At 38.4% G+C, this 25,041-nt stretch overlaps 1 protein-coding gene across 1 annotated transcript; it reads right to left on the reverse strand.

Annotated features, from left to right (window-relative positions):
* Positions 1-1,273: 1,273 nt before the first annotated feature.
* On the reverse strand, positions 1,274-22,940 carry LOC133528294 (fatty acid synthase-like). Its single transcript, XM_061865624.1, has 26 exons — positions 22,745-22,940; positions 21,599-21,747; positions 20,627-20,808; positions 19,713-19,832; positions 19,487-19,596; positions 18,535-18,725; positions 17,608-17,768; positions 16,909-17,154; positions 16,207-16,324; positions 16,007-16,126; positions 14,903-15,018; positions 14,301-14,448; positions 13,430-13,601; positions 12,686-12,795; positions 12,345-12,509; positions 11,388-11,560; positions 10,574-10,717; positions 9,893-10,108; positions 7,917-8,025; positions 7,415-7,556; positions 6,543-6,690; positions 6,316-6,460; positions 5,116-5,292; positions 4,044-4,146; positions 2,385-2,590; positions 1,274-1,732 (listed from the first exon to the last, which is right to left on the reverse strand). Exons 1-26 carry the CDS (start codon positions 22,917-22,919, stop codon positions 1,349-1,351), a joined length of 4,230 nt encoding a protein of 1,409 aa, XP_061721608.1. The 5' UTR covers positions 22,920-22,940; the 3' UTR covers positions 1,274-1,348.
* Positions 22,941-25,041: the final 2,101 nt, after the last annotated feature.

Consider the following 25,041-nt stretch of genomic DNA (forward strand, 5'->3'; position numbering starts at 1 on the left):
AATAACAGAGCCAGCTTTATGTTCGAATTCCGAACATCTTTTACGAGTCTTAGTGAGTTGTTGCTTTTCTGCAATTCCATTAAAAATTCTACTGCTTTTCAACAATTAGTATTTTTAAGCGTTTTCCTAAACTTAAAGGCCGGGAAATAGGGAATTACCGTGTGATATTAATGGACAAGCACAACCACTACACAAAATAAAATAAATGTATGGAATTGCGAACTTAAAACTATTATTCTATTACGAGTAGCACGTCTTGTTATCTTTCATTTTAATGAATCAATTTTTTGAAAACAGACTCACTTAATTAGCATTTTTTTTCTGATGGACGTTTAGGTAAACGCGCGTAAAGCACTGACTTTGTCGATCTAATTTGTAAATTTCGTAAAGTTTGGACTGCTAAAAATTTTAATTTTGTATTACACATCCTGTACTTCAACTTTAATAAACTACATTTTTGTTATTATAAATTTAAATTAGTGTAAGTGGAAGTTAGACGAAATCAATTTTCTCCAAAAATTACTTTAAAAACAAGTTACAATTTCTCTGAAAATCGACTTAATTTCAACGTTTTGATACTGAAACAATTCACAATATTTGCTGAAACTGTTTTTATACATAATTTTGTATAATTTACCACCACAATTTTTTGGTGATTTTAAAAACTGTTCCTTCTCGTCACATATTACCGTACCTTATTCATTATTAAAAGGCAAGATGAGAATATAGAAACCAATAATTGCTATTTAGATATTACGTAACAAAAGGTATATAATTTCAACGACTAAATCTATTAATTTTACATTTTTGCTCTAAAATCACAGGCCCCTAAATTCACAAACTCTATACCTTAGTCAAAATATGTGGCTTAAACCTGTAACGAAACGTAATAATACTTACCAATTTTCAGCTTTTTAGGACTTCAGAAAGTATCCAAGAGTTTTGATAATCATCAGTGAGTGAGTCAGTAGCGAAATCGTTATTTTTAGATATCAATAAAATCTAAAGTATAAGAGCTATTTATTAGTTTGATAAGTCTACTATTAATATCATAATCCGAGAATTTTGTTTATCTGGTATAATCCAAATTCAAGTTATGAGGGTTTAAAAAACGACGAAGAGCTTCGTGAAAAGGTAGGTAGTGCGCTTTTGCTCGTCTTGGCGGGGGCACCGTGCCCCCAGATTCAGTAATTTTTATAACTGATTACTCTATTTTCAGAAGACAAATATTTAGTGGGGAATATTTACAAAAAGATAAATAAATACAATACCATTGCATCTTATCAAACTGTATTTTACCAAACTGTAACAAACTTACAAAACCATTTCTTAGAGAAAACAGTAACAATTAGTCATTTGTTTTGAAATAAGATTCTGAACTCATCAGATAGGTAGAACAGAGAGTCTTTTTAGCAAAGGATTGCCTTGTTTCCTCGTCAAGATATTGGTTTATGATGGCGGCGGAGCGGAGGTCGTCGGCGGCGAGCGCGAGCGGGGCGCGCAGGTCGTGCACGGCGAGGGGCTCGCGCGTGTAACGCTGGAGCTCGAGGGGGTCGAGGTAGGAGGGCGCGGGGGAGCGCAGGATGACCACTCGCGATTGAAGCACGTGCGGCTCGGGCCTCGTGTGATGCCTGGCTTTCATTACGCGCGCGTAAGCTGCTTCTATCAGCAAGCGCGCGTACTGCATCGAGTGAGGCACGCGTCCGCGCAGAGCGCTTACGCTCTCCTTCACCTATTGAATAAATACACATACGTTAATAATATAGTAATTTAACAAAGGGTTGAAACTTGCACTCGAGATATTTTAGCCCTCGAACAAAAAGAGAGCGCCATTCGTGATTATACTGGATTGTTAGCCTATAATTACTTCACCGCACTCGAAATAGTTAAGCCCTTGAATGAAGAGAGCGCCAATAGTTAAAGGATTATTTATGGGTGCTTACCCCTGAGTTATCTAAATAATACCTATATGAGCATTTCATAAAACTAAACTATTTAAGCATAAACTTGTAGTAGGTATGTCTTGAGTTACTTATTATCGAACTATTAAGGTAAAAGCATTGTCATTTATGAATAGTCATCAATAGACACTAAATAAAAAATACACTGAGCCCAAAGAGCGACTGCGCCTCGCCTAAGAACCTAAAGATGTCACAATGACATTTATTTTTTTCCTTTGTTTGACAGGGTGTCGCGCAACGTAGCGTCGAGCTGCGGCGAAGAACACCCCATGACCGCGCACATGTGCCTCGCTACCGCCTTCGTGATCGCTCGCGCACGCCTCGAACAGCTGCTGCTGCGGGTCAGCTACGAACTCGTTGGGCCCGCCACCGAAGCAAAACACCGTTCCCGTCATGCTTGACCAATAAAATACTATTCAATACCTTCTGCGGCCATGTCGGGGCGTCGCGTAACGCAGCGTCAAGCTGCGGTGACGAATACCCCATGAGCGCACACATATGCCTCGCCACCGCCTCCTGAAGCGCTGACTCCGAGTCATCGCCTGCGCACGCCACGAGCAGCTGCTGCTCCAGCTCGGCCACGAACTCCTCCGGCCCACCGCCCAGGCAGAACACCGTGCCCGTCATGCCTGAGCAATCAAATAGTAAATTGTTAACAAAAAAACTAAAAATCCACGTTGAATTAAAGTTTATAACAAAAAAATGAGAATTATTTCAGAGCTGTGAAAAAATACTCATATAACTTTTTACGATACTTTGTTATTATTAGGCAATATATACATGATAATTATTTACAATAACATTAATGGATGTTAGAATAGGGCCCGTGGTCAGTTTTTTGACGTAGATTAGATATAAAGTTCGACCTTTGGATACCGTTTTCATCCACTTTCGGAACACAAGTCTTAGTCATTTTTATTAGCTGAAGGCCTACCGCGAACCACGTTCGACGTGTTGCCTCCCTGTCACACTGACTTACGAATTTACAGGTGCGACAGAGAGGCAACACGTCAAACGTGGTTCGCGGTAGGCCCTCAAGACAATTATCAGCTCTCCAATTATTTTTGTACACTCAAACAGCCAAAAAAACTATCAATCAGCCGACATTGTGGACGGTTTGTGGGATTTTGGATTTTCTTACATACAAATGATATGTTATTGGAGTCCAAGAAATGTAATGTATGTCTATGTCTGCTCAAACTTGTCATAATACTTGTGTTTGATATTGCCTGGTATTGTAGAATTATTGCTAGTATAGTATCAATCATTTCCAGGTATATCAGTTTTGCTAAAAGGAAAATAACTTTCATCAACCAAACTGAATGATTTCTCTTTGTAATTTCGAGTCATGTAGCGACACTGAGACATAATGGTTGATTTTTACTGATCAGTGTATTCCGGGGCTCTTACTTTCTAGCAGCATTGTTTTAATGATCGACAAATGTACCCTTAAAAATTTCGACGGAATCTCGTTGGCTCATGTTTTTTTTTATACCACGACGGTGGCAAGCAAGCATACGGCCCGCCTGACGGTAAGCAGTCACCGTAGCCAATGGACGCCTGCAACTCCAGAGGTGTTACATGCGCGTTGCCGACCCTTTAAAAATCTGTACACTCCTTTTTTAATTCATATATAATTAAAAGTGCTTTGGAGTAAATTCAAGCTTGCCTTGGTTATTACTTATTATGTTCGCTGGACAGCCACTACCACTTTTGCAATTTATAGTCAAGGATGCAAATTTCTATATATGGTACAAACTAGTACATTTTCTGTACTAAAATGACCCATGGTGTGTCCCTTTTCCCATGTTTAAGTTAGAATTTTTAAAATGTACAACACAAGTTTCTTGTTTTCACTCCATTCTAACAAATTTTTGAAAAAATATAACATTAAATCAAGGAATCTGAAAAGAACTAGCAACAACTTTATTAATGGCATTTTTTGTTTATGTAGATAGTTTTGTTTATATAGAAAATCATTCTCATTTTTTTGTTATCACCCGTTATATGGTCAAATCGTAGCGGTTTCAACCAGTTTCATGGATAAATGCAACTTTCAGAGCGTGATATATAAAAAAATACCTTGATCTTCTAATGCTGCAGCGATTTCAAAAACGGAGAGTACTCCCAATTCGTGACCCAACAGGTAAAACTTCTTGTTTTCGCCTTTTTTCTTCAGGATCATCTGAAAATAAAAATACAGTTGCAACCATCGGGGTTACTGATTACATTGATCTACTTCTAGAAACTAAAACACAAAACATCGCGAAGGACAACGCCATGTGTTTCAGCTGTCAAACTAGGGGGCTCGTTTTTTAGGAATCCGTAGTCAACTAGTAGTAGTAGTTTCGCCATGTCCGTCTGTCTGTCCGTCCGCGGCTTTGGTCCGTAAAAAGTAATAATAATAAGTGGTAAAAAGCTACAATTTGGCATGGATGCATGGCGAGAGAACGGTAAATAAATACTACAAAAAAAATTATTTAGGGTACCTCCCCATCAATTTTTTTTTTTTCACGATAACCCAATATTGTGGGTATAGTTGGATAAGGATAAACATGGAAAAGGGTCCTCAATAACTATTTTTTGATAAAGTAAATATTTTCAGAAACAATCGATCCCAAAAAAAAATATGTATTCCCTCCCTCTAACTTTTGAACCATGGGTTCAAAAATGGGGCGTAAAACAAAAGCTTAGTAAATACTTTCAATTAAAACTATAACGAACATAATCTGTTCAGCCGTTTTTGAGTTATTGAAAAAAGTTTTCTCTTCTTAGTAAACAGACGTAAGCGCTGCGAAGGTACAGTCAAGGTATTAAATATCGACACGTACAAAGTGCCAAAAATATGTACACACGACCTTATTGCCTATACATTAAAGTAGTGTATACATATTTTTGGCACTTTATCCGTGTCGATATTTAATACCTTGACTGTACTCCCTTTTGCTGGTAATGTACATGATACTCTTTAATAGCCCCCGTTTAGCCAATTCTGACAGAATGGTAACTATGGAACCCTACACTGATCATAGCCCGACATGCTCTTGGCCAATTATTTTATAATCTATATCTCATATTTCACATTTTCATATTATAATGATAACGCAATCCGTTATAGTATAGCAAAACTTCACTTAGTTTTCCATTGACATACCGATGTATATCTCTTCGTCATGTCTTCCAGCGACTCGTCGGGTTGGTCCAACCCGGGCTGCAACACGACAGCTGCCAGCTTCAGTCGCTCGCACAGTGCGTGGTACCGCTGATGCAGGCCTTGTAGTCCTGGGACAATGTACAGGCAGGCCTCGGATGCGTCGAACTCATCGTCTCTCTAACAATGGACATACACAAAAATAGCAGATTATATACAAAATAAAATGCTAATAGATCACAATGGGAACAAGAACAAGACATTTCGTCTGAAATGCAACCATTTTCACTATTGCCCGAGCGAACGCGTCTGCATTTCAGCTTGGGAAAAAAATTAGGTTGTTTGTCCAGCTTTTCTCTTCTCGACAAATCCGAAATTTTGTGAGGAGGCCTACTAGTTATATTAAATATTACCTATAGGACATCCCTACACAAATTGATTAAGTCCCACAGTAAGCTCAAGAAGGGTTGTGTTGTGGGTACTCAGACAACGATATACAAGGTGCCCGTGAGCAATGCGAGAGATTTCAACGGTGCATTCCTCATGGCAAAAGAAGCAAAAAATGTTATATGAATTTTTGAGAAATTCAACAAAAATAAATTATTTTTTGTTTTTTTTCCCCCTTTTTTTGAACACTCCTGCACATAAAACGTAATTTTTATTTATAAACACAAAAGCTAAAACTAACAAAAAAGTTTTTTTTTTATTTGGGGGTAGCCTCTCGAATACATTTTTTTAATTTTTCGATGTCAATCAATAGGTATGTCCCGACGACTAGACCTCAAAGTGGCAATACCGCAGTCAAAAATGTTTTTTGTACCGACTTATGGCGAAAGAATGATTTCGAAAAACATTTAATTATCTCTGAAACTAGGCCTAATCCAGAAAATTTTATATGACATTTTAGTTTCTAAATATTACCAGGAATGCTTAGTTAAAATGTCTCGCAATGCTCACGGGCACCTTGTATATGTACAAATACTTAAATACACAAAAAAATACATCCATGAAACAGGAACAAATGTCTGTGCACTTCAGACAAATAAATACCCTTACCCAACCTAGGCCCATCGGTTTCAGACTATAAGCAGTAATTTTTATTCGTTGATTCAGTTTATGTTAAATTTCGAAAATGGCCGCCCCATTCGGTTCGCAATGTGTACAGCTCACAGAATTTTTGTCGAGTATCTCAATAATACATACCATATCATAGCCTTGTGTGAGTGTAGGCATCACCACGACGTTAATCGTAGCAGTGAGTTCATCAGTATCAATGAAAGGAATAAAAGCAGTTAGACCTTCAACCGGTGCATTTGTCTCTTTTAACGTTCCCTCCATTTCCCGTATTCTTAAAAAAAAAATATAAAGGTAAGATAAGATTAATTCACCAAATCAATTAATGCAACAATCAATTATATTATTATACCTACCTTTCTACACTAAGTAATGCAATATCGTCTTCAGGGATGTTAATGTTTTGCTTATCTCTTAAATATACCCAAAGTTTTTGAGCTTGGTCCTTGGTTATACCCAAATCTTGTAAAGTTTTGCTATCATCATGTCCTGTTATATTGATATCTGTAATAGATTTATATAATTTAGATTACATCTGAGTAGAAACATGTATCATTTTTATATCACTGTCGAATCAAATCAAAATTGTTCATTCCCCAAAAATACTGGAAGGAATTTACAGACCATCATTTCATTTCATTTCTTTATTTGCATTCAATACACTACATAGTATAGACAGTATAGTACATGAAACCCCTAGGGGTGTGGCAAAAGATAAAAACGAATCATCAGACAGGTTTGAACCAATTTACGGATGATTTGACAATATTTTCATTGTAGTTGATTTATCCGGAGGTCGCTGGTTCAAACCTCGGCTTGTACGGTCACGTCTGAAAATATCGATACGGACAAAGTGCCAAAAATATCTATACACTACCCTAATATTATGGGCCGTAAAGTCGTGTATACATATTTTTGGCACTTGGATCGTGTCGATGTTTTCAGACATGACTACTGTACCGACGAGTTATTCGGCATTAATGTATAAAATATCATTTGATATTTATCATTCGCTTTTCGGTGAAGGAAAACATCGCGTGGAAACCGGACTTATCCCAATAAGGCCTAGTTTACCCTCTGGAAGGTTAGATGGCAGTTGTTTTCGTAAAAACTGGTGACTACCCCAATTCTAGGGATTAGTTGCAAAACGGATCCCAGGCTTCCATGAGCCGTGGCAAAAATGCCGGGACAACGCGATGAAGATGATGTATTTGATTCATGTACTTACCAATTATTTTTTCTATTTGTTGTGTTAGAGATTCTTCACAAACAGAAGGGTACTGAGCATAAATGACAGGCTGCTTAGTTTGGAGTGCCCGCTCAGTTGCATTAACAATATCACCGTAACTGGATGGTAAACTACCGTCAACCTGTAATTAACGATTTGTAAAAAAAAGTTTATTTGCCTAAAACAAGCAAACAAAGATGTTAAAATACTATATGTTATCACTTATTTTGCAAAGATTTTGAAAAATCTAAATTATTAATATTATTTTATATGTTTTAGGTACCTTTTAACTAGGGCATGCTCCCGGTACTGAGTTTGTATGGCGAGAACTGGGAATTCCCGGTTCCGGTACTGTATTTGTATAGAAAACCAGTACTGGAAGGACTCCCTACTTTTAACTGAGATGGCTGGTAAGACGATATTACAACAGATCACTTATTTTGCAATGATAGTTGTACAAAGTGTTTCTAAAATCTACACTTTCAATATTTTTTTACTATACCTTTGTGTCTATCGATATGGAAAGCATCATTGCTGGGAACCCATCTGCTGCTCTTGAAAGACAAACCTTCTCTCCTAGAGTGTTATTGATGCCAACTACTACAAAGTACCTGCAAATTTACAATTTTTGAACCTTTATTGTTGTAGGTGATTGATTGCCTACATTGTTTGGTATAACTTACAGAAGGCATAATAACAGTTTTGCATAATAAGCGTATTATTAACTAGTATATAATATGCAGGGGGCGTTGAGAAGCGTAAGATAAATGTGTGTGTGAAAACGATCACTTGATCTTTCGATAGCATCTGTCATTCCAATACATTGGATTTGCGTTTTCGATATATCAACTTGGTTATAAAATAAAAATAAAATAAAAATAAAAATAATATTAGTAAAACTTTAAAAAAAAAAAAAAAAAAAAAAAAACTTATGTTAGGTTAGGTTATGTTAGGTTATGATCTCCGTACGTGATTTTACCCTGACTGACAAGATTTTATTGTTGTTTTGAAATTAGTCGTTCAAATTACAGGTACAGTCAGCCAAGAAAGTGGTTTACCAGTTTTCGACTCTATTACTTGACATATAGAATACAGAATAAATAATAGTAGTACTATTATTTATTTTGTGCCGGTACTGACATTTTATTTAAACATATATGACGTCCGCACATTATTGCCATATTTACATAGACTGCTATATTTAGTGTCAACTTCTCAGGGTCAAATAGAATCTTTTCAGGCTTTCAGCACGCCACGGACTGTTTACGCTAGTGGGGGGTATTACTGCACCATGTTACACCACCAGAGTGCAGCATTAGTACAGCCAGCTGCAGAGAATAATATGTAAGTTTGTATGAGAAAGTGCTAAGCGTACATATTGCTGACTGTACATATTGTTAGCCGTAGAGTAAATTATACACACTATGCCTTCAACAGTTCGTTGAGAAGTTTTCACTACGACATTCATGCATTAAGGCAGTTTGTTTACAGAGAGCCTATCGGGAAACCGTTTGTTAGTCGTATACCTCGAAATCAAAAACTCCTTGTAGCTTTTAACCTATTCGCATTTCACCGTGATAGCGTATTTTGCTGTAGCGTGTAATATCGGTGGTATATTTTGTTACTCGCCTATATTTTTAATAGATTTTTACAACAGTAGCAAATTTTAATGTAGCATGTATTTTCAATAGCCTATTTATTTAGCCGCATATATTTTCAATAGGTGTTTACAACACTAGCTAATTTTGATGTAGCATGTATTATCAATAGCCTATTTAGTTAGTCGCAAAAATTTTTTGTTGCATTTTACCTGGGTCGCATATTGTTTTACTGTATTGTATTAATCGTAAAAAAATTGGCTATATCACTGGGATATAATAAGAATACGGTCGCTTATTGACCTCCTTGTTACATACATTAACTAGCTTTGAGAATTTGTTATTTAGGAAATTTTCCTCTAAGGTTACATGTATCACACTCAAAACCAGGAGATAAACTACAAGTGCGAAATGTATTTACAAAACAAAACTATATTGGTATAGTGCTTAAAGGAAATGTCGCGATATGTAATAACGCATTATAAACAAATATCTATCGAGGTGAAAAGCGACTACAGTGAAGAAAGGCAGGGAAGTAAATATACTATGAATTTTATACACCATTGTAATTGGCGACCAGAAATCATACTACAAGAAAAAAAATCTGTTCAGAAATTATGAGATCGCGGCGAAACGCGAATAGGTGAAAAGCTACAAGGAATTTTTGATTTCGAGGTATACGACTAACAAACGCGGGAAACGTGAAAGTTGAAACTTCCTTTAGCTGCTCCTCTATCGCTCGAATATGCAAGATTGATAGAGACAGATATCGAAATTTTGATTTTTGTGTTTCGCCGTCGTGACAGGCCCTCAATATGTGCTAGTGGAGCTCTCTACGCAGAGATTTGCGTAAAAAACCCTATTGCGAAATTGCGCTTACTTGATAGATGACATTTTCCTTGTCTGCGCGTCCAAATTATCCAGCAGAGTTTTGTAGATTTCTCGCGTCTGATCATTTACTTGTTCAGCAATGACTACAAAAACACCCTCAACTGGACCCAGACTTAAGCTTTGCTTCAACAGATTTGATGCGCACTCTGCATGAGTGAGGTTTTCGGAGGACGTTTTTATACTTACGCCCCATTTCTGCCACTCTCTGTGAATATAAAATGAAAAGTTAATTGATTTCTCAATTACGACTATATTACTATATTGTGTTTCAGTGTGATTTTTTAAAATACTACTTTGGTGGCGAACAAGCATGCGGCCCGCTTGATGGTAAGCAGTCTCCGTAATAGCGGTTTTACGCCTGCAACTCCGGAGGAGTTACATGCGCGTTGTCGACCCTAACGCGGAGTGTTGAGCTTTACTTACTGGTAGGAAACAAGACTATGAGTAAGGTCTAGTGTTATTTGGCTGCGGTTTTTGTAAGGTGGAGTTACTTCCCCAGTTGAGCTCTAAGCGCTGTGCCCTACCACACAAAGCAATATGACATTCACAGTGCCCATACCTCTCTTTTAGATGTAGTTTAAGGCCATATCCGGCTCCACTGATACCTCAATACGAATAGGTTTACTTAAGTGTACCTACTTTTTGTCCATTTTATTTAAATAATACTTACTTCAAATGTCTGGCAAGGCGCTCAGTGTCATTGAGCTGAAGGTGCAGGTTCCGCGCGCCGCGTCGCACTAAATGCCCGGCGAGTCGTGTTACAAGCGGCGAGTCACCCACCATAAGCTGGCAGCGCGTTCCAGAGCATACGAGACTGCCAATCCGAAAATGAGAAACATGATAAGATCTTTAAAGGGTGACTCACACTAGAACTGTCTAGGTCCGGCTCGAAGTGTCCGATACTTTGTCAGAAAGTATCACGTGATCACCAATCACACGTAATAGAAAACGAAGTATCGGATGCCTCGGTTCGGACCTGGGGGGCCTACCGCGAAAACCGTAATTCGCAAATTGCAGGGATCTTTCTCTTTTACTCTCACTAAGACGTTAACGAATTAAAGTGACCGAGAAAAATGCGCGCAGTTGACGAATTTCGATTTTCGCGGTTATAGCCCTGGATCGTAGCGTGCGTAATTTTTAAAGTTTGTCTAGTTATGATAAGCCATTAGTACATCAAAAAAATTTTTTTTTAATGAGGGTGAATCTATTTTTTGGTTTTGTTATTCTATACCGTAGTTCGAAGGGTGATAGTGGCACAGTTTCTTAGAAGAAATGTTCTGATTTTTCTTCCTTTGTGAAAATAGTTTATAAAAAGCACACATATGCATCTTTCTGAAATTCTAATACCATAAAAACATGATTTTAAGAGTTGTTTTCCCCTGGACAAGTATCTGTACTTATGGCAACGAGTGGCACATAAAAATTTCACCCTAAAACGAAAGAAATCAAAAGCCAAGTAATTTTTGCAGGAAATTATTCATTACCCCGTCTCTGCACGAGATGTCGCGTCATGCACGCGCAACAGCACGCGGCCGAGATGCGCGCCGCGGGCGAGCGTGCGGAACGCGCGTGTGGCGTCTTGCGGGGCGTACGACACCCGTGACAGCGGCTGTACCCAACCGGCGCTGATGCCTTCTGCTACTAACCGTTGCAGCTTCTGTATTCAAATTTACGTATGAGGCCTCGGCCACTATCTATGCTCCAAGCGTGCACGTTCGCGCAGATACTGACCGCCGTAGGTACATTGGTTAAAACAAATGGCAGTCGGCGTGAGCGGCGTGCATCTTAAGGTCGTATGAGGGTATATTGTGTAAGTCTGTATATATATTTTAAACTATAAAATGCATTAAAATCGAGTTTTTGTGAACCCCGCATGAGCTACGCTTAATGCTGAGCAATTTGAATCAAAATGCATCCGCACTCGCAGTGCATTTGAACAATCTTGAATCAAAATTTAAAATTAAGGAAATTTTATCGTTATTTTAATTATATCGTATAGGCAGTCTTATCGTTAAAGTGCAAAAGATGTTTATATAATAGCTTTTCTTTGAAGAAAATAGTGTTATAAGAAAAGCAAAATCAGAAGAAGCTGAAGTGATAAGAAATAACAAATAAATACAGATGAGGCAAATGTAAATGAATAAATATTTTGGGACAATCTCACGCAGACCCATTTAATTCCAAATTAAGCAAAGCTTGTACTATTTATGGGTATTGAGTGACGATAGTTACTTATATAAATAAACTCATACATACTTAGATACATAGATAACATACCTTAGGAACAAACATACGTAATGAACACATAAATAAATGTCTTTTACCGGGATTCGAATCCGAGGCCACCTGCTTTGTAGCAAGGATCACTAGCGACATGTACTTGTATGTACATCCATTAACATGGTTGTAGTTAAATTCAAATACAACAATACTAAACGTACCTGGAATGTTTCGATATCATTACGTATAAACAGTGAAGAAAAATCCACGCAGATATAACATCTATCATTCGTCAACGAGTACATTTTGAAGCGGAAGTTTTCGTTCCTCTTCACTTGATGAATGTCCAACGTTAGCCCTGAGGGCCCACAACACTGTATGTAGGCCTGTAAGAAAAATGCTTTATTAATATAAAAATGTTTTGTGGTAAAAAATATATATTACGGCACTTCTTCAAATGGTTCAAGTCTCCCACCTGGACAAGTCTCCAGGATTCCCCCTATAGGTAAGTTACAAGTTACTGACAAAATTGGTTTACCAGACCAGATTTCAGAGAACTTACATCCTTGTATTGCCCTCTACTGCATACAACAATATCGCAGCCAAGCCCGTTGGTCGCAGGCAACACGCGGGTCAGGAATGTGTCATCTCGGCAGCAAATTATGTCGTCAGCTGAAATTTTGTGCATAAGGTTGATTCACTTACAATGAATACTCCGCTAGCAAAGGCCTCCATTCCCCGCTTCGACAATAATATAATTCTACTCAAAAGTAGAGACCCTTTGTTTCCCATTAATTTTTAAGTCATAATGTTGTATTGTTTGTCCGTATTTTCGTTAGTCACAATTTGCTTCTTCTCAGAAACGCGTAGCTTTTTAGGATTGCCATATAACAATATCTATAGGATAACCTTACGAAAATCCTGACAAGTTAACGGTTTCAGAATTATGACTAATGATAATCTGACAATCATTACGTTATAACTTTCAATAATTATGTCAAACAAAGGGATCCGCTTCTCAAGAATACGAAATTAATAAGAAAGAATTTATTAAAAATGATATAAGGAATTTTAAAATATTATGGATGTTTATCGACACTAGCAATTATTTTTTGGGAGTCGAAAATAAATGTGATAAGAAAAAAAACTGTCACTACTGTGAGTTCAAGGACTGAGGAAGCAAGCGGGTGGGCTTTGGTTGGATCTGGGACAAGGGGGAAGTGGGGTGACATTCGCTTGCTCGTAATCTCTACTGTAAAAAATCTCAACTTGATTATTCGTAGCTTTACCACCTTTCAATCCATACCATTCAGTTTAGGGAACATTTTCATTAAGAAGTTCTTCTTGAAGACGTCGCTGACAACGACGAAGACGCGGCACTCGCAATGCAACGCCAGTGCTATAATGGCTTGTCCTGTTGCGCCCGCGCCGCCGCTCACTAACACTGTCATGCCCCGGCGTAGACTCGTTTTTATGGTCTGGGGAACAAATATTGTCAGTATATTCACTTTTTGACCTTTTAAAGAAATCTAATAAAATAATATGTAAATTTTCTTGATAAATAAGAGATATGTCAACTTCTTTGAGATAATGATTGGAGATTATCCTGTTCATTTGAAATATAAAGCTCGTAGGTCCATGAAAAAGCAATCGTATCCTGTGTATAAATTGTGCTGGTTTATAAGATGACAATACGCAACTCGAATGTTTTGAGGAGTAACTGATTGATGTACAGCAATAGTATTTTATATAATCGTGATATAATGGAGAGTCAAGTACCGTGTATAGGCAACGAAGCTTGCTGAGTTGCTTAAGTAAAGTACGAGATTGAAAAGCTTGATTATATTACTAATGCACACAATACTTTTTCTAAGGACCATCTAAAATAATACTTTTTTTACTATAATATATTAATGAAAATTGGTAAGTATCTCAATAGAGAAAAATGTAGACATAAACGCGCAACTCCCGCCCCTCTCCGCACCAGTTTAGTCTTTTCTACGGAAGCGGCGGAACGTCATTGTTTTTTTTTTTTATAGTTGACTATAGCGTATCAAAATGATTTTTTACAAACTGATTTCTGACGGTGTCTATTGGATTAGAAAATCAATATTAGTGATTTAAATAGTTGTTTTTGTCGCTATCAAGACACATCGCTCTGAGGCATTTTTACTCACAAGGCAGTAGAGTGCGTGCGCATAAGCGAAGGGCACTGTGGCGGCGTCCTCGAGGCTCCAGTGTGCTGGAACCGGCCACAAAAGCTGGGGCATCGCACGCACATGTTCGCACGCAGCGCCGCGAGTCAAGCCCATTACACGCGTTCCACTGCAACATTTATTTCATTATTTTCAATTATTCATAAGCCATATTTTTAATGATTTAGAAGGCAAAAGAGCAGACGAATCGCCTAATGGTAACCGATTACCGTCGTCCATGAACACCCGCAACACCAGAGGGTTATAAGTGCGTTGTATCGCTTATAACCCCTCTGGTGTTAACACCCGTTCATGACAATTTTTTGTTAAAAAACGTACTTTACAGTACATATGGGGCTACTTTATAGCATTAGTGCGAGAAGTAGCATATTATGTTACTGTGTAGAACATTTAAAGGGCCATATGTACTGTAAAACGTTGTACGATACATGTGCGAATAGGTAATTCGCAACTCGTGTCGATTTAAAACACTCCCTTCGGTCGTGTTTTAATTTATCGCCACTCGTTTCGAATTTCCTATTTTTCGCACTTGTATCGTAATGTACTATTATAACATTACTTACTCTTCAGTAATTCCACTGAAATCCATTCCATAAACACCGTTACTTGATTCATGTTGATCTACAAACGGTTCTTTAACTTTTAGTATATCAGAAGCATTCAGACCCGCGAAGTGTACCTGTGCAAGAAAATAAATATCATTAACTATTATTATTTGACTATAACTTTACCTTAATCCACCAAAATCCTTGTATACCAGACCTGCGTCCTAAGTATATTGCTGTACGCATCAGAAACATGGTCTACATACGCGAAACAAGAACTCAAACTCAACGGTTTCCATATGCGCTGCCTGAGGACTATACTTGGAGTTACTTGGCAAGACAAAGTTAGTAACGAGGTAGTACTCTCAGGAACACATTGCTGCAGCTTAACTGCAATGTTAAAGCAGATAAGACTTCGCTGGCTCCGTCACGTTCATCGCATGGACCCTGAGAGATTACCACGCCAAGTAATGCTGGGTCAGATAGCGGACGTAAAAAGACCTGTTGGGCGTCCAACTCTACGTTTTAAGGACTCCTGCAAGCGGGACATGGACAGTTTTGGCATTCGGACCGACGGTTGGGAGAAACGCGCCGAAATGAGACCGGAATGGCGTCGCGACATTAAAGTCGGAATATCAAAGCACGACGATGACTGGTTGGAGCACCTTAAGCAGAAAAGTCTTCGTCGTGCTCTACCACCTCCTGCGAACTCACGATTTGTATGCGATCGATATGAAGAGAGATGTCGCGCTGCTATAGGACTTTATAGCCACCAACGGCGATGCCCAGCCCCTTAAACCCACAAGCGCCGCAACAAGCATCTACAACAGATGGCGTGGCCAATGATGATCGTCTTACGCTAATTGGTATGAGGAAAAGGCACTGAAAGTCATGTCATTCTTCTTCTTTATAGTTAAGAGCTGTGATCTTGTCAGTGGAGCAATCTCCAACTCGTCCGGTCTTCTGCCAACTCCTTAACCTTCTGGTATGACAAGACCTGAACCTTTTCTTTGGCTGAAATATTTTTTTCTCGGTCTTCCTCTTTTCATTTCCTATTAAACATCTGTAAATGATCCATGCATTTTATGAGTAATTTGTAATATACATTTGAGGCTTCCGTACCTTAACCGGGATGCCAGGGTCTTCTAAAGCAGGGGCCTCAACCCAGTTTAAGGATTCCAAGTCTCCAACTACACTGCTCCTCAATACTTTTCCATTTCTGGACCTTTCACCGTTTTCTCCCTGGATACAGTAAAGGTTGAGTCAATATCTAAATAATAAATAAGATCCATACTTGTAAAGTTATATACTTTACAACTTACATTTACAACGAATTTGACTTGATATGGGTCAAATTTTGATGTATCGAAAACCAGAGGATCTTGGTCAGATTTTACAATATTACGGAAGTTTATGTCATTCAATGTAACTCCGCCACATCTGAAACAAGAAGGAGGTATCTCATAATTATTAAAAAAACACATATAGATATTGGGGCATACTTCATCGAAAATCACTCTTTAGTAGGTATTCTATCAAAATGGATAATGTGGAAAGAACGAGGAAATTGTGGAATTGATTACTAAACATATCAATAGCCCAAAAGAACAACTAGGTTCAGTGTTAAGAGTTTCAAGAAAAAAGCCACCACCATATAATTTAAGATACGCCCTTATTTTAAAACGCCAAGCTGAAATAACATGAAACTTGGCATGAACATTAAAGTAGGTACCTAACATTAGGTATAACTATGTCCGGTAGGTATTCGTTTTCTTTAAAATTATACCACAAAATAATAAAAAAGAAGGTTTACATGATTAAATTGTGAATGAATTACCTCATATGCTTAGTGAAAAAAGTGTACGTCTTGGCAAAAATTATATTGCGGTCACGTCTGAAAATATCGATATGGAAAAAGTACCCAAAAACATGTATACACTAACTTAATATATGGGCAATAGAAAGTGTATACATATTTTTGGCACTTTTTTCGTATCGATATTTTCAGACGTGACTGTACCTACCTGGTATAATCATGGACTGTGCTCACTTCAACCTTCAAATCTGTATCCAGTTCAACAGATTTAGCGTGTATGTCTGTATTGATAGTGATTTCTCTGATGAAAACTGGTTGTGAGATGTGGTCGTGTGGTTGTCGCAGAGCGTTGAGCTGCAGTAGTGAGTCCAGGAACGTCTCCCAGCGGCCGTGCCATGGTACGCAGCCCGCAGTCAATGAAGAATTTACTTCACGTATCCCACGAAATTCGCCCCTGTTATTCAACACAATTCTTAAATTACACGAAAATACAATTTTTTAAGTGTTTAATAGATTATCTAAGGCATTAAGTCAATATGGCGAATACCGATATTTTTTTTGAAAAGAGCGTCCTAATGCAAGAACTCTCGTATTTGAATGCGTACGTCGCTCAGATACTCACAGATAGGAAGAGCTACAGATGGAGCCCCATTTACCGACGAGAGCTCTACTGACCGTCTGTATATGGAGTATACGAGTATGTACAAACGCTAGAGTTGGAAGTGACGAAACGGCGACGAGACGTATAGACGGTCTCACTTTATAGAGTCTTCACAACATTGACCTTAGCTATCTATGGAGTACTTAATGAACTGTTGTTTTAAACAGAATTTTAGATACATATTTAATTCTAAGTGAGTACTTAATCACGCGTTCATAATTATTCGCAAACTTTCGTCATACTTACTGATACATGTAACCTCTCTCATTGAGAATGTTGTATATTTCATCCTGTCCTATTACAATTTCTTCTACAGAATCTTCAGAATTATTCGTTTTAGCGCTCTCTCCTTTGACTTCTTCCAGAAGTACATAACCCGAAGCCACTTTTGTAATTCCATCTTCGATCTGTTAGAAAAGCATACATAATATGAAAATACCACTACATGCTAATAAATTTTGCAATCATTTTGGTCACGCATCTCTAAGTACGGCACGGAAAAGGTCAGTTGAACCGAAAAGAACTCCAATGGCGAACTTACATAAATGGATAAATTGTATATAGGTACAGGTGTCTATCAAAATGAAAAATGAATTGTGATCAACTCTGGCTAAAGTGGGATTCGAATCCACATCTTCGGATTGCCGGTCTAACCCGGACCATCCTTACGTTATTCAGAGGAAATTTTAACATTGCAGTCATGACACGTCACTAGCGATATCTGTATACTTGGATTTAAAAGTTATTATGATATTCTAACACAAATTGACTAAGCCCTACAGTAAGCTCAAGAAGGCTTGTGTTGTGGGTACTCAGACAACGACTGTGTATTATATTTGTATACTTAAATACACAGAAAACACCCATGGCTCAGGAATAAATATCTGTGCTCACCACAAAAATAAAAGTCCTTACCGGGATTCGAACCCAGGACCATGGGCTTCATAGGCAGGGTCACTACCGACTAGGCCAGACCGGTCATCGGTTTACAACCTTAACCAATCCTGAAGACATGCGATAACGCATGCCGTTTCTCCCAACCAATATATCTGTTTTAAACATATATTCTTGGTTAATGTAGTATGACATGTAAAATGTGTTTTTATCAATAAATATCTGTATTACATACTAAATATGTATTAATATATTAACAGTAGGATATTTAAATGGTACCTCAAAGTGCCCAGACCCCCGATGCAGGGCGACAGTGAGCCGCAGCAGACGCGAGTCGTGCAACATAGGCTGCGCGTGAAGCATGACGTCACGAAACCGCACGGATGACGCGCGGAGCGGCGCGCGCGCAACCATGGCCAGTGTGTCCCAGGCGCAGACTAGCGCGGAGGCAAACGGGAACAAAGTTTTTCCTGTTGGTTGAACGTTGGTTTTATATTTACAAGCGTTTATTTAGTTTACCTTGTTCATTTATTTGAGCTGAAACTTCACAAAACGTGATAAAACAACACAAGCTAATTGTGCCATCTCACTGGTCCAGCGCTGGGCTATCGTCTAGAGGAGCCATAACCATCCCATGGCCATCTCGCTGGTCCAGCGCTGGGCCATCGTGTAGAGGAGCCACAAAAAAGGTGAAAATACATTTGGATTACTACTACGACTTTACAGCCATGATCATGACACAGGCGCTGTATGTGTTAATTTCCTGCTAAAATGAGTAAGGAATTGAACCTGATAAATCGCGACAGTAATGCGGCGGTGAACAATACTCATTTTATCTAGGAAGTCGATTGTATTGAGGCTGCAGCTTTAATGCCGCGAACAGTAAGTACCGCTACAGTTGTAGCTTGTCCGAATGTCACCTTAAGAGTAGTTTTTTTTTTTATAAAGGACGCGATAGTATTTTAAGGTGTCGACAGGCACTGCTATAAAATACTTTACTTCATCATCATCATTGGTCTATTTATATTTGTGATGGAACTAAACAGCGCCCAAAAGATTGCGGCACTTACACAAATGACGAGTAACTCCAATCCGAGAGCGGCAGCCGCGGCGGCATAGCTGGCAGGAGACTAGTCATAAAAATACTTACATCTCAGAAAATTATTTTCATTTATATTCTTACAGTACAAAAAAAAGTATAATTAATTAATTACTGCTACGCAACGCATACCTTCAATTCGGTGGCCATGTAAGTAAAGATGTTCGGCGTCGTGGAGAGATATCTTAAAAACGCATGTAGAAGATGTAACTCTTTCTGGACTAGCATATGTCGGGAACTTCCTGTTGTGGAATAAATATTATTCAATATTATTTATTTGTTAACACAAATATATTGATCGCAAATTTATTTGCCCATTTTCGCAATACAATCGTCTTATAATCGATAAATATTTTACCATTTTTCTTGATGAGCCCATTCGACCAAATGAGATAAATGAGGTGTCCCAGTAGAGACAGGAAATTCTACCTTCGGGTACAACTGACGAATATCAGGGTAGTAACCCTCCATGAACAATCTGAAAATACAAAATGTTTATGAAAATAAAGGAAAAATTGACGGCCTGGGTAATGATGTATGCTGCTGAATTTTAACTTTTCTATCAAATCCTTCATTTTTGACATGTAAATGGATGGAAATGTTCACAGCAATTGGAAAACTTTATTAGCTTGAGTCTCTTTTAGAAGAAGGTGACTTATTTTAAAGACCAAGTCTAATATTCGAGCAAAGCATACACAAGTCGCACGTCTATAGTCAAACCCTTAAGCCGAGCTGTAGCTAACTATAACCTATCACACTGTGATCTCGCAATAAGCTTAAAAAAATTAATAATTATACTACTTAATTTAATTCTTTATGTAATGTAATTGTGTAAATGTATAATGTAATAATTTTCTGGATTAAATTTCATTCATTCATTCATTCAATACTTTTTCGTTGTGTCATTATCATAGCGAACTCACAATAATGGTCTTAAGTGCCGTAGATACTACTGGCGTAGTAGGCGCATAATTTCCACAATTTGTAATTTTCCCAGATAACGAAACAACGTAAAAGTTCTATCTAACGATTAAATCGGTTGAGAAATGCGACCTTCAGAGAACATTCGGACATACGAAAACATGTTTGTCAACGCTGTAACGGAGACCTTTGTTAACGCTCAGTCTTTAAATTTTTCATGATCTCTTGTCTTAAGTAAATAGGTATTACTTGTAAGCGTTGACTATTAACTGCAAAGATATTTATGTTTTGTCAGAGACAATAGTTTGAAAGAGAAAATAAAGGAGAGAAGAGGTGGCAATAGCGACTCACTGTCCAATGGCCTCAAGTAAGAATCTCGTATTGTCGGCATGCCCTCGTCGAGTGAGTGGTACATTTGCACATGACGGCATTGCCCGCTTGAGGATCGCTTGCAGCAGGCCGTGCGGGGCCACCTCCACCAGCACCGCGTTCTTAGGGATCAGTCGCGACGTCTCCTCGAAGAGTACCGGGCTCTGCGACATAAGTATGAAAGTGTAACCGCTTACAAACCGTCCTACAAGTAGTACCGTGAATTTTTTAATACGAATTGGATCTGACGATTGAGCGCAAATAATATAAGGGTCATTACTAATGGAGTAGAAATCAGTGTTGCGTTTTTTATGTAGTACGACGAAATTTCTAATTAATTATTTTGTCGTCATCAATGACGTACTATTATAATGAAGAAAAAGTGACCAAAGTCCTCCACTAGACCCTCTGCCACGGCGGTACCTGACCAAAATAGTAGTGGTCAGGGCGACAGCCGCGTAAGCTGAAGACACCGAATTGATTTCTGCCTCAGCCACCGAAGGGCTTGGTTACTTTTTCTTTAGTATATGACACTTAATTAATTTATACAAGCAGAAACGTCTGCGGCCGATGCTATTAAGCTTAGAATAAATTTAAAAGTGGAAAAATTACTGACTTGGGTGAGACTTGAACTCACTCACTGGGATGAGGTGTTGGTGGCTCAGATGGCAGAGCGCTGGAGTATCTATTCAGAGGCCGTGAGTTCAAGTCTCACCCAAGGCAGTAATTTTTCCACTTTTAAATTTATTCTAAGCTTTATATGTACACGAAGAGAGGCCTATGCTCAGCAGTGGGCGAATGGAGGCTAAAATGATGATGATATGACATCTGCTACAGTTTTTTAATTTACATAAAGTAGTATGACTACTGAAAAACACAAATCAATATATTTTATATAATAGTTTGCTTTACATTTTCTCTAGTTATAATCTATTGTTACAGTATTTACTTTACCAGTAGATTGTTAGTGTGATACTCGGCCGAAGAATACTTGGCAAGTTCTTCTTCCCATCTATCCTGTGGTACTGATGTTGATACCCAACGCTCGCTTCGGAGTTTCGGTGTTTTAATAACCTCCTTCAAGTACTTTAGGAGTCCAGGTCCTGAAAAATGTAATAGTAAATATTATCTACTAATCTTGGGAATGTATTTTTTGTAAATAATGCCAGGAAATAACTAGGAGACAAAATATCTTGTGATCTCAAAAGACATGTCAAGCAAACTTGAAAACACTTCGCCTCGAATATTTTTTTTATGTTAGCATAGTCAGCTAACGAGCAGACGAGCCGCCTGATGGGAAGCGATCATCGTCGCCCATGGACATAAGCAACACCATAGGAGCCACTTAAGCGTTGCCGACCCTTGAGGACCCTAAATAAGAACCTTTCTTGAAGAATCCCATGTCGTAGCGCAAAGGAAATACCTCAGGAGGCAAGTCATTCCACGCGTTTGAACGACCTGTGTAGCAGCTATCGCCAGTGCCGTCATCTGCATAGCAATGAATATTGTTAGTTAATAACATATCATTGATATGCAGAAGGAACAGGGTAGGCGATAGTACAGATCCTTGGGGTACGCCAGCGTTTATGGGCTTATAGTATTCCGTCAGTAACGACTGAAATGCTACGCCCCGATAGAAAGCTAGCGACCCATGTGCACAACCCCTTAGGAAGCCCGTACGAGGGAAGAGAGGAGTGCCTTATGCCAAACTGTGCCTTAGCGATATCCAGGCTAACAGCCAGTGTCTCTCCCTTGCTCTCTATGGAATATATGGAGCCGTGGTCAAAATCATCATCGTTTATCGGTCAACACCAATCGAAAAGTAAAAATGTACGAGTATCGGGATGGCAGATACAAACGTAATTTGGATAGGCCTTTTGCATAAACTATTGTTACTTGGCTATGCTGGCGAAATAGTAAGTACAAAGACATTTTGTAAGTGTGTGTCATACGACAGTCAATATATGTAATTACAACTGCCGCGCGAACAGTGCCGTATCAAACATGACCAAAAAAAACCAGCAGTTTTGTGCTACATCGGAGAGATCGGTGGATTTTATCCTTTAAAGAATCGTGGTTTAAAATTAATTTACTAGTCACCTGCTTCGGCTATGTATCTTGAATGATAGGCAATGTTGGAGCAAGCGACCTCCTTCGCGAAAATGCTCTTGGATGTCAAGTCAGCAACAAATTGCGTCATAACGTCCGCTGGGCCGGAAACGGTACTGGACTCAGTTGAATTGTGGCAGGCCACCTCGATTTCCGGCGGACACATCTTAGACACCTGTTTAACATTTAGTTATAAGTTTTTGTGAGCAAAACCAAAATTACAAACTTAAAATATGACGAATGTAAAGAAGAGGATTATAGTAATACATATGACGTGTCCACTTTTTCGAATAATTGATAATTGAATTCCTTAACATTTTATGACACAAACCTCTTCAAACCCGACGCCGACAGCGGCCATAGAGCCGCGTATGAAGGGGGTCTGCACAGACACGAGACCGCGACTATAGGCTGACAAAACCATCTCCTCGGCCGTCAGACAACCGTCAGCGTATGCACACCCCAGCTCGCCGACGCTGTGCCCTGAGAAAGTGGTAATACCCCCTTATTCATTAAAACCTTACAAGCTCTAATTAGATAACTTATGTTTTATATTACAAATTACATAGATTAGTAGCTACGACTTAGTCGGCTTTATTGATTTATATATCCATGCCAAATTTCCGCTTTCTAGCACTAACCACTACGGAGCAAAGCCTCGGACAGACAGACAGACAGACGGACTTTGCGAAACTATAAGGGTTCCTAGTTGACTACGGAACCCTAAAAAGGGCCTCTGTACCGGTAAGGATTGTCAAAACAAGTGCATAGGACACTCAAAAATAATAGATTCACAAAAATTCTATCAGCCATTAACGTGACAACAAACATATCGGAAGAAATAATACAACATTATAACAACACATCGAGAAAATACCGTTGATATTATAATAGGGTTTAACAGACAAAATTATTTTGACAATGAATATACGAAACTCAATATTTTTGTAGTATGACTTACCTATAATCTTGTCTGGTACTAAGCCCAATTTAAGGAGTATATCGGTCAGACCAATCTGGACAGCAGCAATCCCCACGAATGAATGCAAAATATTATCGAAGATAGTTTTGTCTGTTGAAGTAATAATATGGACAATGTCGATGCCTTTTGGTTCTAATACTCGTCGACATCTGTAATAGAAATAAAATAGGAATTTTTAAATTTAACATGGATATTTCCGTAAAATTTTGTTTTACTACATACATTATATACACCGTGTTTTTTTTTGATTTGCGTTAATTTCGAGGGTGAATTCCTGAGCTTAAATTAAGTAACTTTCTCAAAGAAATCAATCATTAATTTTTATCTTATTAGGCCCTTACGAGCGTGTACACTTGCCTTAGGGCCTGTTTACTTATTGATTAGTGTTTAGTGCGAGTTCATACATTTGCTACTAAACGTAAGTACTATCTCGGACGATTGACGTTCGAAATGACATTGATATGTCACAGTTTTCAATTGTTTGGTTGAGTTAAATGTAATGCCCGTGTTACAACAATGCTATATGCAACATTTAGTTACTTTTTATAAACATAAAAATAGTAAAAAAAAAAAAAAAAAAAAAATTCATTAACTATGCCATTTAGTTTCCTTAAACGTACTTACCGATACCCCGAAGTTAACGAAATTCAATAAAAACACGGTGTATAGTCGTAGAAACTCGATTCGCAATTTCGGAGTGTATCATCAAGTTTGACCAATAAAAGCAGCTTACTGCACTTCTAAAATTGCAAAACCAATACGAGGGTTTTCAATTGTTATGAAGCAGATACATCTGGGAGAGCGGTACTACGAAGTTTATATTAAAGGAAAAACTTAAAAATTCGCCGCCTCCGACAGAACCTGCGACGCGACGGTTGGAAACCATCCAATCGTTCTTAATCAACTGAGCTACGGAAGCCTACCAGAAGCCACCCCGAGGCAAGTAAACATAAAAGAAAAATAGACAGGTTCGCGCGCTTAGCTGGTTAAGAGGGATTGAATGGTTTCCAAAGTTCGCAGCTTAAAGTTCTACCTGACGCGGTGAATTTATCAATTGTTCCTTTAATATCAAAACCATTACAAATTGTTAAATTAGAATCAACCTCGCTGTATAAAAATAAGTATGTAGTAAGGAAGGCAAACAAACTTTTCAATAGCAGCCGCGAAGATGGGTATGCGCATAAGTTCCGCGCCCATGCCCGCCCACTGCGAGCCCATGCCGCTGTACACGAACCAAAGCGGCCGTTCGCCGCTGTCGAAATACGTCGCCTTCTCACACAGACTAATAGTTTTCGATTCTTTATCT

This window comes from Cydia pomonella, chromosome 19 (assembly GCF_033807575.1).
Source record: "Cydia pomonella isolate Wapato2018A chromosome 19, ilCydPomo1, whole genome shotgun sequence".
NCBI classification, from domain to species: domain Eukaryota; kingdom Metazoa; phylum Arthropoda; class Insecta; order Lepidoptera; family Tortricidae; genus Cydia; species Cydia pomonella.

What these genes read in the sequence shown, in the direction of transcription:
- LOC133528294 (XM_061865624.1), bottom strand. Translation starts at nt 22,919, where the DNA reads ATGTGTCCGCCGGAAATCGAGGTGGCCTGCCACAATTCAACTGAGTCC. An exon ending in AAGATACATAGCCGAAGCAG is followed by an intron (nt 21,748 to 22,744) that starts GTGACTAGTAAA and finishes TACATTTTTCAG; the next exon opens with GACCTGGACTCCTAAAGTAC. An exon ending in GCATTACTTAGTGTAGAAAG is followed by an intron (nt 6,461 to 6,542) that starts GTAGGTATAATA and finishes TTTTTTTTTAAG; the next exon opens with AATACGGGAAATGGAGGGAA.